Raw genomic sequence first — 22,484 nt, forward strand, 5'->3', positions numbered from 1 at the left:
TCTATAATAACTTGAAGTTGGTTATACATCTCAGGGAAAGGTCAGGGCAAAATATTAAAGAAAGAGATCCTTTTTCATAAATGAGTGTGTTCTAGCAGATTAAACTGTGCAAATTCCTAAAGAAACAAAAAAAAAAGTTATCATGAAATTTAATCCAAGCATCCAAACGCACTCAAATGAAAATCGTGATTTTGGTGTTTTGAACATGTTCTTTTAGTATTTTTTCTCATGGTGTTGGACATATGTCAAAAAATTAAGAATAAAATCGCTTTACTGAGTATTCCTTTATTCAAATTGTTGTGAATCATGAGCTGCCGAAAAAATGCTGTTGTAGCAGTGACAAAAGCCACAAGCTCCCTGTTCCGCTTACTCAGACGCATCCACCTGCAGACAAATAGATCCACGTACGTTTTTGTTTTCCTTGTCTGAGCTGAAATCTGGCTCAAAACCGTTCGGCTGGGTATTTCTGATATTGCTCGCCCTTTTTGTTGCTCCTCTAATGTTAGGTTTGGGTTGTGAGGGGCTGTAAACTAACGAGAGAAGTCAGCGCAGGCTTACTCTGCACCAGTGGTCCACAACTCAGAGGTGAATCCCTGATGAACTCCTGCCTCGCTGCAGAAACTATGTCCTGGTAAACCACACAGGTTTTTTAATTTTTCCCAAAAAAAAAGAAAGAATCGTGAATAAAAGACCACTAGGAACACTTGTAACCCTTGTGCTATCCTAGGCACTTTAACATTGGGAGTTGGGTCATCTAGACCAACTAGACAGTGCTCTGAACCTTTTTTCTTCAATGATATGTGAACCTCACTGGTGTCCATGGATTACATGAAATCTTTCCACCTTTATCCACCTTTGTCATGGTAGGGAGAACACGTCAATGTAAGGGTGGGGTCATCTAAGATAGCACAAGGGTTAAAATAGATCAAACGATAATTGGAGTGGGACTTCAATGACTTCTGAATGAAGAACAAGTAGTTTGTTTGGAAGGGTTTCCAGATTAAAGCCTTTTTAGTCTAAAAATTATCTTTTAAAATATGAAAAGATGGCAAAATCTTAAAAGAATTATGCTCAAATGAACATCCCCATTTTCAATGAATTGTGGAAACGTTGTAAACAAGCCTGAACTGTTATGGTCATCCACGAAAGAATGAGTGCAGAATGCTGTGTCAACAACTAAAACAATAAGTTACTGGAAAGTCTGACTAATATTCACACAAATAATGGTCTCAAGGTGATCAAGAACAGTTCTGTTGAACTTTTGTTACATGTCAAAAGATTATTCCTAAACTGCCCCAAGCCGACTCTCAGCTGACACTTACTTTAGGTGAAAACTGACACCAAAACAAGACTAGAACAAATAGAAAATGCGGCACAAGAAACATTGTTAAAGTCAGGATTCATGTTGGAACACGGCTTTACATCGTCGGGCCTGTGCATGGCCAATCCAGATTAAATCAAGATTATATAAACACGGAGCCAGCGATGATGAACTGCACCTGCCCGTCGACTAACACAAAGCAGTGCACAGGTGGTTGCATCTGCACAGGTACATGGTGTGTGCTGTTAATTACAACATAACAGAAATCTAATACTGGCAGTGGCACGTTTTTCAGGTTTTCTGTTTTCAGTAACCACATCTTGACCTTTAAGATGTTACCTTTTCTAAACTCACAGAATGCCGATGCAGTGACCCATGACAGCACATTTTGTAAGCTTCAAAACCCAGATGATCCACTTTCTTCAGTCATGATACAGACAGTAAATAGGATGCAACTGATTCCAGAGGAGATAATATTTAAAGCTGATGTCAATAAACACAGCCTTCAAATTTTGAACTTGTTATCCACACAACCAAGAGGCAAACCTCCGTGCATCTCAGCTCCCACAGTGAAAACCCTCAGACTTTAGCGCTTTGGACATGCTGTCTTCACCTGATGTCGCATGTTACCCACCTGATGTTTTAGCTTTTCTTTCTGAGAGTATACACAACATCTCCTCACAGAAATGAGGTGCTCTGGTTCGTCTGTTTTGTAAACACAAAAGTACATAAGTACATAAGGAAAGAGAAACTTCACCTGCTCTTCAGTCGAGAGACAATCATGGAGCGCACATGCAGCATGAGGAGGAAGACCATGGCCAGACAGCACAAGGCTGAAGTCATGATTGCAGGAGAACAGCTCAGGTACGAGGAAACAGTCTGTGATTGAGAGGAAATCAGAGAGGCATTACTAACATGAACATCACCTTCAGGTTGAGACTCCATGATGGAAAACTGATAAAGGACCGCAGGTATCACCTTCGCACGTATCCTAATTGCTTTGTGGCTCAGGAGCTCATAGACTGGCTTGTCAGTCATAAGGAAGCCATGGATCGAGTCACAGCTGTCAGTCTGATGCAACATCTCATGGACAACGACATTATTCATCATGGTGAGGATGTAGCATCATCAAGGCAAGCCTTGAAAAGACACATTTCAGGACTTTGTTTTAAAAAAAAAATCCACCTTTTCTTAGTCTGTGATAAGAGGCCGGTGTTCAAGGATGCCAAACTCCTCTACCGTTTCCGAAAGGATGATGGGACATTTCCTTTCAATACAGAGGTGAAAATCTTCATGCGTGGACAGCAGCTGTATGAACAGTAAGAAATGCAACTTTTATCAGCTCAATCATAAAGTACAACCCTTTAACCCTTGTGCTATCTTAGATGACCCCACCCTCACATTTATGTGTTCTCCCAACCATTTAAAGGTGAATAAAGGTGGAAAGATTTCATGTAATCCATGGACACCAGTGAAGATCACAAATCATTGAAGAAAACAGGTTCCGCGCACTGTCTGGTGGGTCTAGATGACCCAACTCCCAATGTTAAAGTGCCAATGATAGCACAAGGGTTACAAACATTGAATGCATCCATACCAAATAACTTTAAGATACATAAGTTGAAGATAGATGGCAGTAGGTCAAGACCAACCACATCTTCTGTATTGTTGTCATTTTAAATTTTGTTCTTTGTCTCTAAAATGACAGAAATGTTTTTAAATGTCAAACCAAAGCAACAACACAAAGGCAGTTGGTGGCTGTTTGTAGTTGAATGAAATGATAAAGAAGTTTTATTTATTTATTTGTATATATTAATACTTAGTTTTTGCTTGAATAAACGTTTTTCTGTAAAACTTGTAAGACCAGGTGCTTTGAATTAAAGATTAAATTAGAGACCCACTCCAATGAAAATTGTGGGGCTTTTTTGAGTTTTTTTATACATGTCCTTGTGGCATTTTTCTGATGATGGAGGAAATTAAGATTAAAATTGGATTTCTGAGTCTTTATGTAATCTTTATTGAAATCGTGGAAAATCAGGAGCAGACAAAAAAACCCTGTTTTTTTTTTCTTTGTTCATTTAATAACAACAAGCTCCCTGCTCTGCTCCATTCTGATGCATTCACTTGCAGACAAATAGATCCATAAGCGTCTTTGCATTCCTGTATTCCTGGCTTCTGGATCAAAACTGTCCAGCTGGATAGCTCCAGTCTTGCTCGCCATTTTTGTTGCACCGCTAATGTTAGGTTGGGGTTGTGAGGGGGTGTAAGCTAGCCGAAGAGTGTGTAATAAAGGGATGAAGTCATAAATTGTAAGTGAGCACAGCATTATTCTGCGCCAGTGGTCCTGCCCACAACTCAGAGGTGAATTTCTGATGAACTCCTGCTGCTCTGCAGAAACTATGTCCTCGAAAAACAACAGGTTTTTGATTTTACCTAAAAAAGTATAATAGAATAAAAGCAAAATAATCATACTGAAAGAGCACTGGAATCGCTTTTAAAATTGAGAATTTAACAACTTGAGTCTCTAATATTTTTAACTATTTCAACAATTTCTGTGATATTGCGTATGGAAAAAGTCTAATAATCAGGGCTTTAAAGATAAAACGTTTAAAATAAGTTAATATTGATGTTAGTGTAAGGAAGTTTTTTTTAATCTAAAATACTAAAATCAAAAAGTCACTCGCAAAACGGAAAATTAAATGAAAGCAGCAGATAACAGCATCTCACCTGTCATTAGATACTTGAAGTGACTCTGCTCTTTTTTTGCAGCATTGTGTGCGACTGATGACATTTCCTTTCAGTCTTATAGCAGACAAAAACTCCATCATGATGCTGAGAGAGGAACATGGGGTTTCATTTCAACGCTGCTTTCCAGGCTACCTGTTCATTGACTGGCTACTTCAAAACGGGGAGGTGGAAAGTCGGTGTCAGGGTCTGGAATTGTGCCGTGCTCTGTTGGAGCATGGCATCATTCAGCATGGTGAACATGACAGACCTTTGTACTCAAACACAACCAATAGAAATGAGCTAACAGCCCCCTCTCAAGGTGTCCTCCTTTTGTCTTTTTGTTTCAAGTGACAAAGAAGCACGACTTCTTTGACAGTGGGCTACTCTATCAGTTCTGCATTAATTTTCGTCGACGCCGTCGCCTTTCTGAGTTGCTAAATGAAGGTAAACAAGATGAGGAGGGTACATCGACGTCTTCTCAGGAGGACAGTCCATTTATTCTGAAGAGAGGTCTACCGTCGGAGCACACAGCTTTTCAGTCAGGTATATTTCAATTCTGAGAGGTCTGTAAATATTTCCTTTGCTTCTGATTCTGATTTCTGCTCAATTTCTATCTCTAAACAAACTTCAGTATTGAAAAGAAAAGAGCTGAAACAGGTCACCGGCCCACGTCGAAGCAGCTTGAATGCCCTTCAGCTTCACAGTGCTGGTTTTCCTCCTTTTGAACAGCTGTCTACTGCTTCCTTAAGATGTAACCCTAAATCAGGCAGGCCAAGTGTTGCATTTTTAGGAATCATTTGTATACTTGTTTTTGGAAAAATGTTTACATTTTATTTTATTTTTTTTTCAGTCCTCAAAAGGCAAGTCACATGTGAAGAGTTATTGACTCCTGCTGCACCTTTTATCAAGAAAGTGTTAACAGTGAGTTTGGGTTTAACATCATCCATCCATCTATCCATCCATCCATCCATCCATCCATCCATCCATCCATCCATCCATCCATCCATCCATCCATCCATCCATCCATCCATCCATCTTCTTAACCCGCTGTATCCCTTTCGGGGTCACGAGATTGCTGGAGCTTGTCCCAGCTACTGCTGGGCAAAGGCAGGGTGCAGCCTGGACAGGTTGCGAGTCTCTCACATGGCACATGCACACCTAAAGATAATTTAGAGTGGTCAATCAACCTATGAAGCATGTTTTTGGACCATGGGAGGAAGCTGGAATGCCCAGAGAAAACCCACGCATGCACTGGAAGCACATGCAAAGTCCACACAGAAAGGTCCCAGCCGGGATTCAAACAAGGGCCTTCTTGCTCCGAGGCAAGAGCTCTAACAACATCCTCTTTATTAAATCAAAAGTAAACGCCCTAAGGTTGCAAAAAATAAAAGAAAAATGTCCTGGATTTATTGTAATGGCAAAAATAACACACAATTGAACTTAAATCCAACCTTTTCATCATTCATTGGGTTTATTAAGACATTGGCTCACCTTTTGCATCTTTGGGGGCGTTTTCACACCTGCCTCATCCGGTTCAGTTAGAACAGACAGAACAGACTGAATTTTTCATGTTAGTTCGGACTATGTGTGCCACTGAGAAAACATTCGTGTTAATTCTGGTCTGGACTAAACAAACAGATTTAGACCTGCTTGAAAAGTTAGTGTACCGTAGTTTGACACACTTTGGGGTGGAGCATCTCAGATTGATACCTCTGCTCCACAACTGCTATTAGCAACTCTATTAGCAAAAAGGGGAGATCCCAGATTCCAAAAACATCCAAGAGGAGGGGACCTGGAGGAACAGAACAAAAAAAAAGTCCAGAAAACAGTTTGGGTTCCGGCAGCCAGAAGTGAGGGGTGACATGGCATGGAATGGCAAAAACTCTCCTCCTGGGTCCAAGATGGTCAGGTCTTTTTGTCAGGAATTTGTGGTGGAGGACCCAAAATCCAGGAGACCAGGCATGGTGACAGAAAATAAAACATGAAGAAAACATCCTAAAAATCTAAGCACAGAATTCTCACAGGTCTCAACAGTATATCCCATGAACAGCTGCACAATGTCCTCCCCTACTGTCCTGAACCCAAATGGTTGGAGAAGTAGTCTGCCTGTCAGGTGCATGATTTTTGTACACATGGAAGTGAATGGAACATCTGATTTTACTATGTAAAAGGGTCGGGAAATACTTTGCATATATAAATATGTTGTTATTGGGTGTATGTACTGAAAATATGATCATTTTTCATCTCCCTGTGATTCCAGGTGATCGGGGACCCTCTTGGCTGGGGTTTTGTTGTCAGAGGTGCTGCGCCATGCTATGTGCAGGCTGTTGATCCTGGAAGCCCCGCAGCAGCAGCTGGAGTTAAGGTTAAAAAAATTAAAACTTTGTTCAAAATCACTCAATTTTCTTCTAAGTCTGTCAGACTTGAGAAATGAAAAAGCAGTCGTGATGCAGGCTCTGACATTGATTTTTCAGGTACGGCAGTTTGTGTGTCGGGTGAATGAAAAAACAGTTCTTTACCTGGATTATAAAACAGTTACCAGACTGGTGATGACTGGACCTCGAGTTGTTGTTCTGGAAGTTATGGAACCACTGGACTAAAAGCAACTCAATCTGAATAAATCCTGAATGTTGTTTTTTTGCAAATACGATAAAGATTAGAATATGTTGAAGTTAATCCTGATATAGAGTTCTTTTAGAAACAAAATTGCATGTACAACAGCAGCTAAAGCCAATGTCAAAGAAAAATAGGATTTCCTGTTTTTGAAAATGTTTACATTATTTTCCCAAGGTCTTTCTGAAGTATCGAGACATGTTTTGATCCAAATTACAAAAGGACGCAGTGAAAAATAGTACTTCATGTGAGCTACACAAGGTTAGATGTGTGGACTGGAAGGGGGTAAATAAAAATACAACAATACACAATGTTGTTATTTTCCCTTGTTACTTTTTGGACGTTTGGACACGAGCTGGAGCCTCTGCAAGTAAATAAAGTACCTGAGGTGTCTACTCTGCATTTAGTCAATTATTACTTTTTAGAATATCCTTTTTTAACACTGTATGCCCCAAGATGTGTGTTAATTAATTTAACTAAGCTATACAGAGGTGCACTGTGTACAGAGAATATTTGCAATGTTTTCCAATAAACTGGTCTTACACTACTTTGCATTTTCAACCATTGACCGGATCATCCTACTTCCTTGTCAGCATAGAGATTTGTCTTTGCATCTTTTTTTGTTTGTTTGTTTTTACATGTTTTTTAGTTCTTACAATGGCTAATTGCTGTTGCTGAGATATTTCCTAGAAGCTGTAATGACAGACGCCTGGACACTGGAAATATTTCCTGACTGCTTTTATTAAAAGGTGTGATGAGCCAAAGTTTACCAAAAGAATGTTTTCAACAGGTATGTATTTTTATAAATATGCAATTGCATCGATGTAAAAAAGAAATGTGAGAAGAATCAAAATCTAAAAGGATCTTAGTGAGATGGGTGGGATTTGTCAAAAAGGACATCTGATACCTCAGACTGTTAGTCAAAACTTTGCAAGTTGGCTACACAAATGTAAACTTCTAAACTGCTCAATATCTCACTGAAACGTGTTACATTTGGTAAAAAAAACACAGATGCAATGAAATATTACTTGTGTGAAAAGTTCTCACGACAATCCGTTGTTAGAGATATCAAATGGTAAACAGTGTCCAACTATCCACATAGGGAAAACAAAGAGTAATAAATGTAAACAACAAGGAAAATATGCAGTGGAAACTATACACAAGATAAAGAATAACGCATGTTATTTGGACTATTAGAAAGCTGGAGTGCCAGGAGAAACCCACACATGAACGGGGAGAACACACAAACTCCACACATAAATCTCAGCCAGGATTTCCAACCAAGGTTGTCTCTGCTGTGAGGCGAGAGCGCTAACCACCGATGCCAGCTTTACAGTCCATAGGCCAGTAGGCCAGGCCAATTTGGGTAATAATAACAGTGTGTATCCTCCCAAACATTACTTCATGTAAAATCAAATATTTATATAACATTTGATCTGTTGATTCCACTTCATAAAAGGAACAGCTATTTTAAACTTAAAGTTTGACAGGAAATTGTTTTTATCCTAAGGAAAATAAACATCGAAAAAATATATTCTAACTTGTTTGAAATGGAATTAAAGTCTGAATGAACTCTGTTTTAGTGAGTTAAGAAATAAGAATTTTTTAAACTTAATATTGTTCAACTTGGTTGTGGTTATGTAAATTTAGGATTTTTTTGAAAGATCATGTTGAAGACTTATTGTTACAGCTTTACTACTATTTCTGTTTATATTTGAAACAATCTAGAAAATCACCTTTGGCAAAAATGTGGAAATAGTCTATAAGATTTCCCATTTAATTTAATAAATGCACAATAAACCATGAATCTTTTCTTGATAAGTAATTTGATTTTCTGTGTAATTTAACAGCAATTACAAGGTTGTATGCAAACCAAAGCTTTGTTTGTACGTATATTATGTTACCAGTACAGTTGTACTTTCCAAGAAAAAAATAATTCTTGTAAAAGGGGGAAATCTGTTTTTTATTAAAATCAGATCAAGAAACCAAAGCATTTTTCTTCATGTGGAAGAAACCTAATTTTTAAAAAATATACACATATATTTGTTGTTTGAATCCCAGCAGTGATTTACAATGATAAAATCACTTCCGCCTCACATCAACCACTTCCGTCTTTGTGTACTCGCCATTTTGAATTGCGTGCTGTTCGCTACACTGGTCAGCTAACATGTTGGCCTGACCGCCAATAATAGAACTTCGAAATACGACCCAAGCAAGGGCAGCCTGCATTGGGATATTTTCAGGGGTTTTGGGTGTTTGTGAAACCGGCAACTCTCCTCCATAATCCGTTCCTCCAGGTGCTAACTTGTAAAAGAAAAAAAACAACAACCAGGAGGATGCCACAGAAACGAGCTTAGCTAGTTAGCCGAGCATCAGCACCGGCGGCAGTCAGAAGAGCAGCGGTTCATCATCACGTTTAGACTGGAAAAAAGTCATCTGTCCTCAATTGATGTTATGCCAGAGACTGTATCAAGCTAATCTGTTGACAAACTTTGAGGTGAGTGAAAAAGGTTTGATAACATAAACAAAGAAACAACAAAAACCTCCAGCTAATAAACCTAGCTTGCGGTATTGTGATGCAGATGTGAGCGGGTAAAGATGCTAATGCTACAACCATAACGCAGATAATTGTAAATAGTTGCATTCTTTTCTTTGATATCTGGTAATATAATAAATATGTCCCAGTGTTAAAGATATTACTCAATTATAGCATGAAAAGTAAAAACTTTAAATAATTAAAGTTTATTTTCACGTGTAAGTTATTGCAGAAGACTCTTCATCCAAACTAAGTATGGACTCACAATGAGGCGCAAAAGAAATTGCAAAGTTAAAGTACAGAGGAACACATTTCTAAATCAAGCGATGTAGGACAAAATTATAAATCACAATAATTGTCCATAAGCAGATGGGGATTTTTAAAATGAATAGGGAGCTGCTGAACTGTGCAGTTGGTTGCATTTTTTCTCTGGACTTGAGGTTGAGAAGCTCATTCCACCTCTGTGGGATCACTTAGCTTAAAAAGGTAGCTTGTGATCATTTGTGGCATGGTGCAGGACCACCTACTGGTGGCATAATTATAGTGGGCTGAAAATGATGCAGGCCAAAATAATGTTCTGGAAGGAAGATGCTGCTCAGTGAATCATAATGCAGGTAAGGTCTTTGAATCTGGGCTGCAGCATAAAGCTGATGCAGAGATCTTATGAGTGGTTTTTCCCCCCTGCTGGTTTAAAATATGACCTCCTGCCTTTTTAAAAAAAATCATTCTTTCAATTATTTGATTAAGTTGACAGTCTAGGTCCTTTTTGATTTTTCTACTCTACAATTTGCTTTATTAATCTCTCTCTCTATATATATTTATTTTCTTTTTGTGGTATCCATCTTTAGTGTAAAACCCCCAGCTTCTTCTTCTTTTTTCACAATAACCTGAAACTGTCCAAAAAAGCTCCATTCAGTGTATGGGTGTGACGATAACCTCATCACCGCACCACAGCACGTTTTTGTAATTTTTTTTAACATTCTGCATATGGTGCGTGATTGGAACTATAATAAGCACATTAAACACATTCATCTTTGATAATTTACTTTTTCTGCTAGTCCTGTGTTCAGACTTCGAGCCTCTCTTCACTTGCGCTGCGCACAGCTCTCACTCCCTCTACTTACACACACACGCACACACAAGTGCGGATTTTCATATGCACATACACATCCTCATTCTACAACAGAAGTTTCTGTCTCGCGAGGAAATACGACAAATTTACTATGTTCTAATTAATAATTTCCATAGTATTCATTTCCACTACAAGCTCCATGCGTTCTTGAGTGAGCGACGCGCACTGTCAGATTTCGATGAATATCCTTACATGTTTTGTTTCGGAACTATTTTGTGCAGCGCAAAGTTACGTGTCTATATAAACAAAGGCGGAGCCTCCTGCCCCGTGTTCTTCATGGGTGTCATGGCTTCATGGCTACCGGAAAGGTGACAAAGTGTCTGCTGTCTCGTTTATTACTGGGCAATATATAATATTCTGAGGAGATGTCTGTACCAGAGAGCACAGGTGAAGGCTCGCTTGCAGCTCAAGGGCGGTCCGCTGCAGAAGAATCAACACGCACCCCCAACACACTTGTGCGCGCTCTTACCTGCTACACGCACAGCGCTGACAGACATAGTCATTCTACAACACCTATATAGTTAGTTCATTAGTTAGATAGGTAGTACTTAGTTGTTGCTGTTATTTGTTAATAAAGAATACTGCGTTGTAAGTGTATTTAGTTCCGATGCGGGGGGGGGGGGCTGGTTCATCACCGTGGTGATCAAAAATCCCACACCGTCACAGCTCTAATTCAGTGTGACATTTTGTCAGTCTTTTTATTTCCAAAATCACAAAATTTGAGATCAAACTGTTTTTATATTTTATAACAAAAGAGCAAAGATGCAGAGGAAAAAAATAAGATGTTTAAATCCACAAAAAAAGTGAAGACGATGTCTATAGACAATGTGAAACATCTCTAAATAAAAAAAAATGACAAAGCTCCAATGAGCTATTACAAAGTTCTTGTAATCTTTGTTCTAAATGACTATTTCAAAGCTAAAAACCTTTTGAACTATTGATGTTAAATTTTGAACAAAAACAATGCTTTTGAATGAAAACATTTATTGCTGTGCCCTTGTAAACAACTGAGCTGATTGGCAAACTCATTGGTGGATTCAGGTACCACTGAGGGAGAAGTGGCCTTGTGGCAGAGTGTCCGCCCTAAGGCTGGAAGGTCGTGAGTTCAAACCCCAAAGACTCTAAAAATGGGACCAAGTGCCTCCCTGCTTGATTGGATTGGGGGGTTATACCACCAAATATTTCCCAAGTGTGTCTGTGTCTGCAGCTTACCGCTCCCCTAGAGGATGGGTCGAATGCAGAAAACAAATTTCACACACCTAAGTAAGTGTGTGACAGGTAATGGAACTTTAACTTAAGTAGGATGCTCATGATTAAATGCGCTTCGATATTCAATCATTTGTCATATTTCTATTGTAAAAGTAATTTTTTGGGAAGAAAGGTATAACTTTTCCCATAATTAGACATTTTTACTGAACAGTGAAACATTCATCAATTAACTATAAAATCTTAATAGTTTCGTCAAAGTTTGGTTTAGTCTAATTACTGTAATACATATAAATAGCAAACATGATTTAACATAGCATAACAGAGCACATATCTTCTTCTCTTACTCTAAAATAAAAGATTAGAGGTTGCCTGTTAAAACTAAAGAAATACATAAATTTAGACTGCAACAACTAATGGGATATGGGTTTTGCTAGAAGTTTCCTAAATCTAGCATAAAAACTCACTATATCTATAATACACATTTTATCACTAAAATTTACTATATCTGTTTCATTTCATTGCTTTATTATTGTATTTTGAAAATTGTAATGGATTTTTTAGCTTTTATTTTTATTTTTACATTATTTTTTTCCCAGAAAAAAGTTTCTGTTTATTTCTAGAATCTTGTTTTATTTTTATCTTTATTCTGAGAGTCATTATTTAAAAAAAAAATTTGATAGCAAGTTTGAGTCTGTGGTTCCCTTTTCTTTCAGGAGAAATGTACCAACTTCCAGTGAATAATCTCTCAAGAATCAGGAAAGCCAGGAAAAAGGTGAAAAAAACACTTGAGGACATTGGACTGCAGTTCTGCAAGGAGGCTGCAGAAGTAAGTTTGTTTTTCCTTTTTTTTTGTTTCAATCAGGGAGAAGAAAGTAGATATACATTGCTTTAACAGATGTAACATTAAATTATTTCCAATAACATTTAAAACATACCTGGAAGTAGAAAAAGTGGTCAGGCTTGGTTTACAAAAATCATAGACAATGTAACTTTAAAACAAATGTACAGTGTTCCCTCATTTATTCTGCCAATACATTCTGAGGATAACCTGTGATGAGGGTAAACTAGGATTACAGATGTTTAAAGGCTGTACAAACCCCTCACTACACTCTTTATACACTTTTCTCACACAGACATGAACATTTTCACACTTTTCTCTCTTGCTTAAACTCTGAGATCAAACCTTTGCAGATAAAATAAGTATTATTTAGTAGTATTTATAATAGGAAAACAAAAACCCACTCATGATTGAAGATTTATGTAAAAGTGGCGAAGTGAACACATTCCTTTACTGGAGACGTGGCTTGGATCAGACAGTTTGACAATGATATACAGCCAATCAGCAGTCAGTACACAGTGTGCTGTGAAAAAAAATAAATTGATCTAAAAAACTACGGAACAATAATCTGCAAGACCGCAAAAGGTGAACTGTGATGTAGCAATTGATCAAACCATTGCAAAATTTATTACATATTGTCAGTATCTGATGTATTTTTGCACCACTTTTTAGGAGTTTAAAGATTTTTGCCCAGATGAAGAAACTGTGAACAATGCCCTCTCTCTTGACATCTTCTCTTGGGATCCATCAAACTCTAAAACACAAGTAAGTTGTCCCTTTTTAATTTATTTAGTTTTTAAAAGTTTAACAACTTTAATGTTATTGTTTCTGAGTTAGTTCATTTTCTAAAACTTATTTTGTCCTCAATACTTTTCAGAAATACAGGTCAAAGACATTTTGCTGCTCGGAGTGCTCTTTTTCTTCAAAATTTTACTCGGGCTACAAGAACCACTTTCGCCATGTACACAGGAAACTCCTTGACAATGGCATCCTGCTTAGCTGTCCATACTGCGCATTCATTGCCAACAGAGGAACCCTGGAAACCCATGTTAAAATATTCCACGTACCCATTGCTGCCTCTCTGTCATATGGAAATCCACAACAAATATTGCCGGAAAGAAAAACAAATCCCGAAAGCAACTCAGTGGGACATGGAATGAAGAAAGTTATTTTCTACTGCAAGAAATGTTCATTACGGGATCCTCTCTATGATGCTGTCAGAAGGCACATCTACAGGGAACATTTCCAGCATGTTGTCTCCCCATACGTTAGCATGTCCCCAAAATCAAAAGTAAAAAATGGAGCCAGTTCTGCCAACAACATCCTCTTTTGTAAACGGTGTCAGTTCTGTGCACGTACCTATGAGGCATTAGTGCAGCATGTTTTAGATTACCATGAACACATTGGCTCACAAGTGACAACCATGATCGGACATGCCAGTGTTGTAGCCCCCGTCCTTTATCCTGCATCTGTAAACCACAAAACGTCTTCAGTCGTTGACAACAGTCAAACACTTCGATCTCAGCTAACAGTCCAACCCGCGGTTAGCTATCTTCAGCCTGCACAGTCTATAGTTAAAAACAAGACAACCCTGCCCATGATCGAGATGCGTGTGCCGACTACTGGCCATGGCACAGCTACAGAAAATGGTGCTGCTGGAGTGAACACTGCTCGAACGCAGAAGTGGAAAATATGTACCGTCTGCAATGAGCTGTTCCCGGAAAACCTGTACAGTGCTCACTTTGAGAGTGCACACAAGGCCAAGAAAGTGTGGGCTCTAGCCAAGTACATCATGAAAATCCACAACTTCACCAGCAAGTGTTTGCTTTGTAACCGGTATCTTCCCAGTGACACCCTGCTTAACCACATGCTTGTTCATGGGTTAACTTGTCCTCAGTGTCACACTGCCTTCAACAGTGTTGAGAAAATAATTGAGCACACCGCTCTGGCACACCCCGAAGAGTATGTCGGGCCCCCTGGTGCATCACCGCTAACTTTTGATCTCACCTTTAAACAGGGAAAATCTGGAAATATTCAACTCGCTGTCTTAACTTTTAACATGAAAGAGTCAACCAATGGTCAATATCAGGCTGCACCAATCCAGAAAAACATTTCAGTTCCCGTCAAACTACCCTCCACCAACATGATTGACAAGCCGAAAACGTTTGTTACGCTAATGCACAACAGCGATGTTGGAAAAACAGTTTGTCCACTGTGTTTCACAATCCTCAAAGGCCCAATCTCTGACGCCTTGGCCATGCATCTGAGGGAGAGGCACCAAGTTATCCAGACACTGCATCCTGTGGAACAAAAGATGACATACAAGTGCATTCATTGCTTAGGAGTTTATACTAGCAATATGGTAGCATCCACAATTACACTACATCTTGTGCAATGCAGAGCTGTTGGGAGGAACCAGGCAAACCAAGGTGTCAACTCTGCACTGACTGTTGGCTCATCAGTAGCTGGCACTCTTAAGAGACAGCAACCCATACAGGCCTCCACCAACTCCAAGAGGATGAAAGTGACCAATGTTCACACGTCAGACACGTGTCAAATGTCAGGCAATGCATCTCCTAAATCTGACGGCCTTGCTTTGGACCCTACAGGGTATAGGCACAAGACATCTAAGGTCAGAAGAGATTTCCTGACCACTTACTTCAACCGGAAACCTTATCCTTCTTCACAGGAAATGGATAAGCTGTCTACGAGCCTGTGGGTATGGAAGGCTGACATTGCCAATCACTTTGCTACCATGCAAAGGTTGTGCACAAGAAAGTGCAGGACCAGAAGGGTTTATGTCAGACTTGGCTTTGATATGAACATTGTAAAGAGATATAAACACAACCTCATTTTTGATAAAGGAAAGCTTGTTGGAATTTCAACCAGGTCACCCGGCTTCAGGCTAAGGACCTCCAACAATCAAAAATACAGGAGTTTTAAACCGGTCCCTGCCTTAAAGTCCTCTACATGCACAGAAACCATTTCCATTGACTCAGATACTGATCCAGAGACGGAAGATGCGCCTGGTGAGACTAAGAAAGCTGACACAGATGATGAAGATGTAGTGCTAGTGGACGAGCTGATGATGAAGGAGAAGACTACTTCTGTGGAGATGAACGTTCCCTCAAATGACATGGTAATCTCTCCACAAGATGAGAAAGAAAAGGAAAGTTATCTGCCAACTGAGATGGAAATCCCAAGCCCCTTGCAAGATGAAAAAGAAGTTCAAAGTCCTCCACAGGATGAGAAGGAAACTCCAAGTCCTCCGCAGGATGAGAAGGAAACTCCAAGTCCTCAGCAGGATGAGAAAGAAACTCCAAGTCCTCCGCAGGATGAGAAGGAATCTCCAAGTCCTCCGCAGGATGAGAAGGAATCTCCAAGTCCTCCGCAGGATGAGAGGGAAATTCCAAGTCCTCTACAGGATGAGAAAAAATTTCCATGTCCTCCGCAGGGTGAGAAGGAAATTTCAAGTCCTCCACAGGATGAAAAGGAAATTCCCAGTCCTCAGGATGAAAAGGAAATTCCAAGTCCTCCTCAGGATGAAAAGGAAATTCCAAGTCCTACTCAGGATGAAAAGGTAATTCCAAGTCCTCCTCAGGATGAGAAGGAAATTCCAAGTCCTCAGCAGGATGAGAAGGAAATTCCAAGTCCTCAGCAGGATGAGAAGGAAATTCCAAGTCCTCCACAAGATGAGAAGGAAATTCCAAGTCCTCAGCAGGATGAGAAGGAAATTCCAAGTCCTCAGCAGGATGAGAAGGAAATTCCAAGTCCTCAGCAGGATGAGAAAGACAGTGGAAATTCAAAGCCAAATGAGAGAGAAAGCCAAAGCCCTCTGCAAGACGAGGAAGAAATTGAGGAAAGCTCTCTCCAAGATGTCACAGAAAACGCTGGAGAAAAGGAGAGCGCTCTGCAAAATGGGGAAGAAAATGAAAGTTCACTGCAAGATGAGAAACCAAATTGGATCTCAATTCAAGGTGAGAAAAAAATTGCGAGACATGACGATGACAATGAAAGTTCTTTGCAAGGAAATAAAGAAAATGCTGGTGTGAGCCGCTTGTGTTCAACATAAAGCTGTTAGTTTTAGTGGAGTTTACATTTAAAACAAGAACTCCAATGACACCATAAAAACAAAATTGAAACTCTTACCTTTCTGAACGCATTCATTTAAGGGACTATGCTACATAATACCGTATTTCATGAAACATCATGTTAGTCGTTTTGTATATACTTATGTCATTGTTAGTTTCTTTGCATTTTGTATTTACTGGGTTTTGTCACATCTTTGTAATATTTTACTTGTTTACTTTTTTCCACTCAGCTAAGATGAATTTTGGTTATTCACTTTTAGAAAATGTAAAATATGTTAAAAGTGTATGTAAATGATTATATGATGTGTTATTAAAAGTTTTTTTGTTGTACCCTGTCTCTACCAAAGTATAATTTCCTAATTTAAGTTTTTAATTAAGAATCTTTATTCAGGAAAATCTAGTTTAAACAAAATTTGACTAGCTTTTATCAAGTAGGTAAGGACAATTCTTAACACTTAAGCTCAGCTTAATGATTGTGTTGGGTAATAAGGCAGTAGTGATCAGTTTTTACATTTTTCTTATAATCTTGGAATTTTATGGTATGCGTTCCTACAAGGATGAATTGGCTCCATGAACTGAACTTCGGCGTTAAGCTATGCTTACGTAGTTTTATGTTGGATAAATTTAAAAATCCCACTCCGATCATCTTTAGTGATATTTCCAAAGCATTCCCAGTAATTATGATAATGTTTTTTTTTTAATACACTAAAATAAAATTGAAAAAAATCTGCTTTTTGGGACAGTTTCTGCACGGTGGCAGTAGTTCATTAAAATTTTGCCTCAGGAAGTCGGCAGGAGCATTTGCAAGTTACAACCCCACCTTCCCTCCCAGGGAAAATAGTTTTTGGGCTGCCCAGCGTATTTTCTACGTCACAAGAAAAGTTCTTTTCACCTGACTCACAGCGATTTGCATAAAGATATTGCCGGGAATGTAATTTTATACTTAAATGTCTTCATATATGCTCTCCATAATCAGAAAAACGCTACAAGAACACGTTAAAAATAAGATTTTGCTCACATGTTTGTTCCCGTTTACAACTGTCACTCGACACTGAATGAAGAAAATAGGAGCAACCAGGTCGGAAATCCAGATTTGATGATTGGTGGAAAGCAGAAGAGGGCGGGACTTGTGTCTAATTCAGTTATTCGATTGGCTCTCTTCCAGTGTACGTCACTTTAGTGTCAAAGTAAGAGACTGTTACAAAAAATATATGTATTTCTGGGCTCTTGTTTAAATATTACCTGATCAGAATGCTCAGTCAACACAAAATAAATCCTAAAACTGCTGTAAGTATGATTTATTAAAGCAAAAACAACAACAAACAAACACTATAGCTGTGCTTTCGACGCGCTTACGCCGTTGTTGTGTTTCCTTAGCAGGTAGTTTAGCACGCGAGGCTAACAGGCTTGTATATAAAAATAAGGGTTAAAAAGTTGACACGTAGAGACATTTGTTTGATACTATACGCGTCGTAAGATTAATCTATTTAGCTAAGGTTGAAATGTGAATTGTTAGGTAAAGCGGGTGACTTCTTGCTATCATAGTTTTCGTTTCATTTTTGCTCTAACGTTTTGCAGACTAGCTAACCCTGGCTGTTAAGTTTGTTCCGATTGTTTAAACATTTATTTAGTAGTGCGAAAGTGAAAGCATATAATTAAGTTTAGCCATCAAAGTCAAATATGTTTTAGATTAGATAAAACTTTATTTAGCTTAATCATCTCACAATGGGGAAATTCTCTAAAGACCTGATGATTTTAACTGATGATTCATCAGTTTAAACTGATGATTCTCTAAAAACCTGTTCTAAACCTGATGCATAAGCTGCATAGAAGGATAAAGTCACTTTGCCTGCTGTGTGCTTGCAGGTTGCATAAAGAATCTCTGACGTGACAGATGACTAAGTGGAAGAAATCATGGCATCTGAGTAGGTTGGCTTCACACTGGAGGTTCAAGCTCACACAATGTCCCACTGTAACAGAGAGCTGGTCCGGTTCTATTTAGCCTATAAGATGTCATGCAGGGACTATCCTGTGTCCCTGCTGAAGCCCACAGACGATGGGGGAGAAACTGAAGAGGACCACTCCGATGCCCGGAATCGCAGGCTGGTCAGCAGTGAGGACGGCCGGCTGAGGAGGTCCTGTCCCTGTTGTGCTAGCATGGACGCCATCAAATCAACTCTCAAAGATTCGGCCGATGAGTTTGAACGTCGTTTCCATCAAGGTTTTAGTGATCTCTCCGTGCAGCTTCATATCACTCCAGACACGGCCTACCAAAACTTCAAAAGGGTGTTGGATGAGCTGTTCAAGGATGGGATCAACTGGGGGCGCGTTGTGGGTTTGTTTGTCTTTGGTGGTGCGCTGTGTGTCGAGTGTGTCGAGAGGAATATGGGTGAGCTGGTCTCCCGCATTGCTGAATGGATGACCCAGTACCTGGATGAGCAAATAAGTCCATGGATCCACAGTCATGGAGGATGGGTGAGTCTCTTCCTGACATAGTCATGATTTTTTAATGTTGGTCCAGGATCAAGTGGACGGTGTCTGTAAGTTTATGTTTTCATTGTTGAGTCCATATCTTCAGTTTTCTTGACATTCAAAGTTCTGTTTTATCCTGTTTGTTTTTTTGACAGAGTTAGTTAATTGCTGCATCTCTATAGTCATCTTTCATTCTGATCCTTTATATAACTTTAAAACTTTTAAAAAAAAGCAACATTTACTTATTGGAACTGTGGAGCTGTAAAAGAATTTCCTAAGTCCTGATTCTCCAGAAGCCACTTTAAGTCAAAAGTTAAGCATTTTGGCAGAAACCCAGTTTTCTGTTTTTTTATAGTTTCAAATCTGATTTACGTTCAGCAGAAAACATTCTTCCATCTATTTTTTTTGAAGAGGAAAAACCAACATCTTAGACATTTACATGGAGATTGTTTTTTTTTTTTTTTTTTAAAGTGAAGTGGATGGTGTTTGAAAACTCCCTGTCAAGTCTGTTTAAAGGGCCTATATTACGCTTTGTCGAAGCATTTTAGAGTAAACTATTTTCATATATAGGATCATATATTACCTTTGGCACACAAAATAAGAATTTCTTATTATTTTCAAGTTATTTTCTACCTGGAAGTGAGACGACTCATTTTTTGTGTGAGAAATTAACATTACAGTAACTTAAAAGCTCAAAAAGTTGAATTTGCTTGATATGAGCCCATTAAAGATTTACTAAGCATTTATAACATTTATGATAAAAACAAAGCTTAGACATCCTTTGGAAATAGCAGTGGAATTACAGTGATATAGTGATGGGATGATGATGCCTAAAGGAGTGTTAATTTCTCAACACTGTATTGACAAAGTGTTGATTCCTCTATAGTGACCCCTGCAGTAATTCTGAAACTGTTAAAGCCCCACTTGAATTAAAATGGGATCATGTCAACATGTTTTTGTAACATTTTTCTCATGATGGAGGATATATATATATATATATATTTTTTTAAACTGCAATTTTTGAGTATTTCTTTATTCAAAATGTTGTGAATCAGGAGAAGACAAAAAAAGCCTGTAGTTGTGACAGAAACTACAATCAGTAGGTCACAAGCTCCCTGCTCTGCTCCATTCTGATGCATCCGCTCGCCGTTTTTTTTAATCTTTTACTTTACACACAGAATAACAGTCTAAAAATGGATTCATTCATACATTTTAATAAGAAACAAAAGTTTTTGTAGTCTTTGTTTCAAAATGATTTCTCTTGGTAGGACTTCGTATGAAAGTGCAATAACCCTTGAATCCCTCATCTTCAACAGCAATGAGTGGTTGACAGTCTTTCGTGATCATCTTCACCGTGGCCTCATCCGTTGCTTGTTAGGAACTGCAAGTTAAAAAAAAATCTTTAGTTTAAAGCTTAATTTTTATTAATAATATTGCAAACACACACAAAGACTATTTTTGAACATGTCAAAGACTCCCATGAGGATTTTCATATTCTGTGCTGCCACATTGAGCTCTATAATGCCTCAGCATTGATGGATTGCTCTAGTTCAGTGTTTTTCAACCTTTTTTGAGCCACGGCACACTTTAACCTTGACAAAAATCCCGCGGCACACCAGCATCCCAAAAAAAAAAAAGAAGCAGAAACTCATAGTCTGTTTTGATTTACAGCCCCCCCCCCCCCCCCCCCCCCCCCCGGCAATCTGACGTGCATTTTTGTGATAATTGTGGCAGAAAAAGCAGGAAGTTGCAGATGTTTTTCTAAAAGATGTAATAAAAGTTAAGTTACATACAAGCTGTATGTTCGTTGTGTTTTCAAGACGCTGTCCCTTTAAGCCAATGCATCATGGGAGATGTAGTGTAAAAACTGCGAGAAAACGGCAGAAAGACTCGCGTCTCTGAGCTTCATGGTTTTGTTCACTTGTTACACGGTCTGATACCGGATTCTGTGGAAAGCTACACCGCTAAAGACGAGCTTTAGCTGGTGTTTTTGTCGGAACTGACTGAGTTATGAGCTAATTTGGAACAAGGAAGTGGAGACTTTAACCACTTCTGATTGGTCAGACTGATGACATGTGATTAAGCCTTCAAGAATGATTGGTGGAGTCGTGGAGACAGTAAAAGCTGCGGGACTTTTCCTTACACAGTTATAGCTGCAGCTATTTCGCGTCATTCTTATCAAAATGTCTTTAATAGAATCAAATAAACACAAAGAAAAAAGTATTTTATGATCGTTTATATTCCTAACTACTCAGTGTTTTATCAGGACCTGTTTGGATGAACAAAGAGCTGATTTCCTGGAGATGGGAAATGCTTTTAGATCAGTTAATGAGGGCAATTTTCCACGGCACACTTGACCATCTCCCACGGCACACTAGTGTGCCGCGGCACACTGGTTGAAAAACACTGCTCTAGTTGATGCTCTGTGGAGTTGACACTTCACTTAGGCCTACAATGAAATGACGTTCATTCATCTGAAAACAATTCAAACTTCTTACAGAAAAGAACAGACACGTGTTTCATTCAAAAAGTAAAAGTAAACAATGCCTTTCTAAAAGCGATACACACATCGATGCAGGGTTTCACTTTTGTGGGGTCGACACAATGCTGAAGCAGTGGTGGTGCCCGTCCCATCACTACAGTGATATATATTTGTTCCGCTAAAGCCACTGAAACTTTCTCCTCTCTTTGGGATTGCAGGATTGCTTTGCACGGCTGTATGGCCAGAACGGCGCTGCAGAAGCGAGGAGATTTCAAGAGACGCTGAAGAAGTGGATGCTGGTCACAGTGGCCCTTTTAACTGGACTGCTGCTGGGTGTGCTCATCACCAAGAAACGGTGACGGTGCTTCGTTGTGCTCGTCACTTCACGCCCGAGTTAAGCTAAAAGGCGAATGTTTACATTTTCAAACCTCTGCTGCTGCACTGACAGGCTTTTGGAAGGCTGCGTCACATCTAATTATGTTACAGCAAATAGTTTTATCTTTTTAATGCACAGCAGAGTGCATCATTTAGCAGAGTGTATTGTTTGGACTGGAAGCTCTTTAAATGAACCCGATAAGCTAAGAAACATTGACACATATCTTTTATTTCTTCATTAACAGACAACTATGTGTGGTCACACAGCTGACTCTTATTTTCATTTTGTATTGCAATGCTCCTAGTGTTACCTGTGCTGGAGATTAAGGCATGCTTCAAAAATAAATATATTTATGCTTTTTTGTTTTTTTTTTCTTATGTTTTGAAAGGAATCATATGGTCAAATGTATGTTATATTCCACGACTCCTCTTCCTTGAACTTCATAGTTTTTTTGTTTGAATTGCTCTGAGACTCTGGTGACTCTTACCTGGATAATTAATGCCCAGAAATTGTAAATACATTTTTATGGATTATGTCCATCTCTTTATGCACACTAATGCTTACCCAGTCAACATTATCAGCATGTTGCTTTTATAAAATGACCTAACATTAAACCTTATATAAATGAGAAAATATGTTTAAAAAATGTTTTTAAAAATGCCTACTTCATTTACAAATCTTTCTCTT

At 38.8% G+C, this 22,484-nt stretch overlaps 3 protein-coding genes and 1 long non-coding RNA gene across 5 annotated transcripts; all 4 read left to right on the forward strand.

Annotated features, from left to right (window-relative positions):
- Positions 1–1,706: 1,706 nt before the first annotated feature.
- On the forward strand, positions 1,707–2,765 carry LOC111946295 (DEP domain-containing mTOR-interacting protein-like). The gene is made up of 3 exons (XM_023955156.1): positions 1,707–2,185; positions 2,254–2,432; positions 2,517–2,765. The coding sequence occupies exons 1-3, from the start codon at positions 2,103–2,105 to the stop codon at positions 2,642–2,644; spliced, it is 390 nt and encodes a 129-aa protein (XP_023810924.1). The 5' UTR covers positions 1,707–2,102; the 3' UTR covers positions 2,645–2,765.
- A 962-nt stretch (positions 2,766–3,727) lies between these two features.
- Positions 3,728–7,222, forward strand: LOC101165050. Its single transcript, XR_002873308.1, has 4 exons — positions 3,728–4,591; positions 4,680–4,969; positions 6,309–6,413; positions 6,523–7,222. It is a non-coding gene; the product is annotated as an uncharacterized LOC101165050 (long non-coding RNA).
- Positions 7,223–8,775: 1,553 nt separating this feature from the next.
- Positions 8,776–16,797, forward strand: LOC101157688 (activity-dependent neuroprotector homeobox protein). Its single transcript, XM_023955158.1, has 4 exons — positions 8,776–9,158; positions 12,252–12,364; positions 13,049–13,141; positions 13,254–16,797. Exons 2-4 carry the CDS (start codon positions 12,257–12,259, stop codon positions 16,446–16,448), a joined length of 3,396 nt encoding a protein of 1,131 aa, XP_023810926.1. The 5' UTR covers positions 8,776–9,158; positions 12,252–12,256; the 3' UTR covers positions 16,449–16,797.
- A 725-nt stretch (positions 16,798–17,522) lies between these two features.
- Positions 17,523–22,158, forward strand: LOC101165300 (bcl-2-like protein 1). 2 transcript variants are annotated; one of them, XM_011475412.3, is made up of 4 exons: positions 17,625–17,754; positions 18,334–18,392; positions 18,470–18,942; positions 21,640–22,158. In XM_011475412.3, the coding sequence occupies exons 2-4, from the start codon at positions 18,362–18,364 to the stop codon at positions 21,778–21,780; spliced, it is 645 nt and encodes a 214-aa protein (XP_011473714.1). In that variant the 5' UTR covers positions 17,625–17,754; positions 18,334–18,361; the 3' UTR covers positions 21,781–22,158. The 2 variants fall into 2 exon arrangements, with proteins under 2 accessions (XP_011473713.1, XP_011473714.1); XM_011475411.2 differs by having other exon boundaries at positions 17,523–17,754; positions 18,334–18,942.
- Positions 22,159–22,484: the final 326 nt, after the last annotated feature.

The sequence above is a fragment of the Oryzias latipes genome, chromosome 5 (genome assembly GCF_002234675.1).
Source record: "Oryzias latipes chromosome 5, ASM223467v1".
Classification (NCBI taxonomy): Eukaryota; Metazoa; Chordata; class Actinopteri; order Beloniformes; family Adrianichthyidae; genus Oryzias; species Oryzias latipes.

What these genes read in the sequence shown, in the direction of transcription:
- LOC111946295 (XM_023955156.1), top strand. Translation starts at nt 2,103, where the DNA reads ATGGAGCGCACATGCAGCATGAGGAGGAAGACCATGGCCAGACAGCAC. An exon ending in ATTGCAGGAGAACAGCTCAG is followed by an intron (nt 2,186 to 2,253) that starts GTACGAGGAAAC and finishes CATCACCTTCAG; the next exon opens with GTTGAGACTCCATGATGGAA. An exon ending in CAACGACATTATTCATCATG is followed by an intron (nt 2,433 to 2,516) that starts GTGAGGATGTAG and finishes ACCTTTTCTTAG; the next exon opens with TCTGTGATAAGAGGCCGGTG.
- LOC101157688 (XM_023955158.1), top strand. Translation starts at nt 12,257, where the DNA reads ATGTACCAACTTCCAGTGAATAATCTCTCAAGAATCAGGAAAGCCAGG. An exon ending in TCTGCAAGGAGGCTGCAGAA is followed by an intron (nt 12,365 to 13,048) that starts GTAAGTTTGTTT and finishes ACCACTTTTTAG; the next exon opens with GAGTTTAAAGATTTTTGCCC. An exon ending in CATCAAACTCTAAAACACAA is followed by an intron (nt 13,142 to 13,253) that starts GTAAGTTGTCCC and finishes AATACTTTTCAG; the next exon opens with AAATACAGGTCAAAGACATT.
- LOC101165300 (XM_011475411.2), top strand. Translation starts at nt 18,430, where the DNA reads ATGTCCCACTGTAACAGAGAGCTGGTCCGGTTCTATTTAGCCTATAAG. An exon ending in TCCACAGTCATGGAGGATGG is followed by an intron (nt 18,943 to 21,639) that starts GTGAGTCTCTTC and finishes TTGGGATTGCAG; the next exon opens with GATTGCTTTGCACGGCTGTA.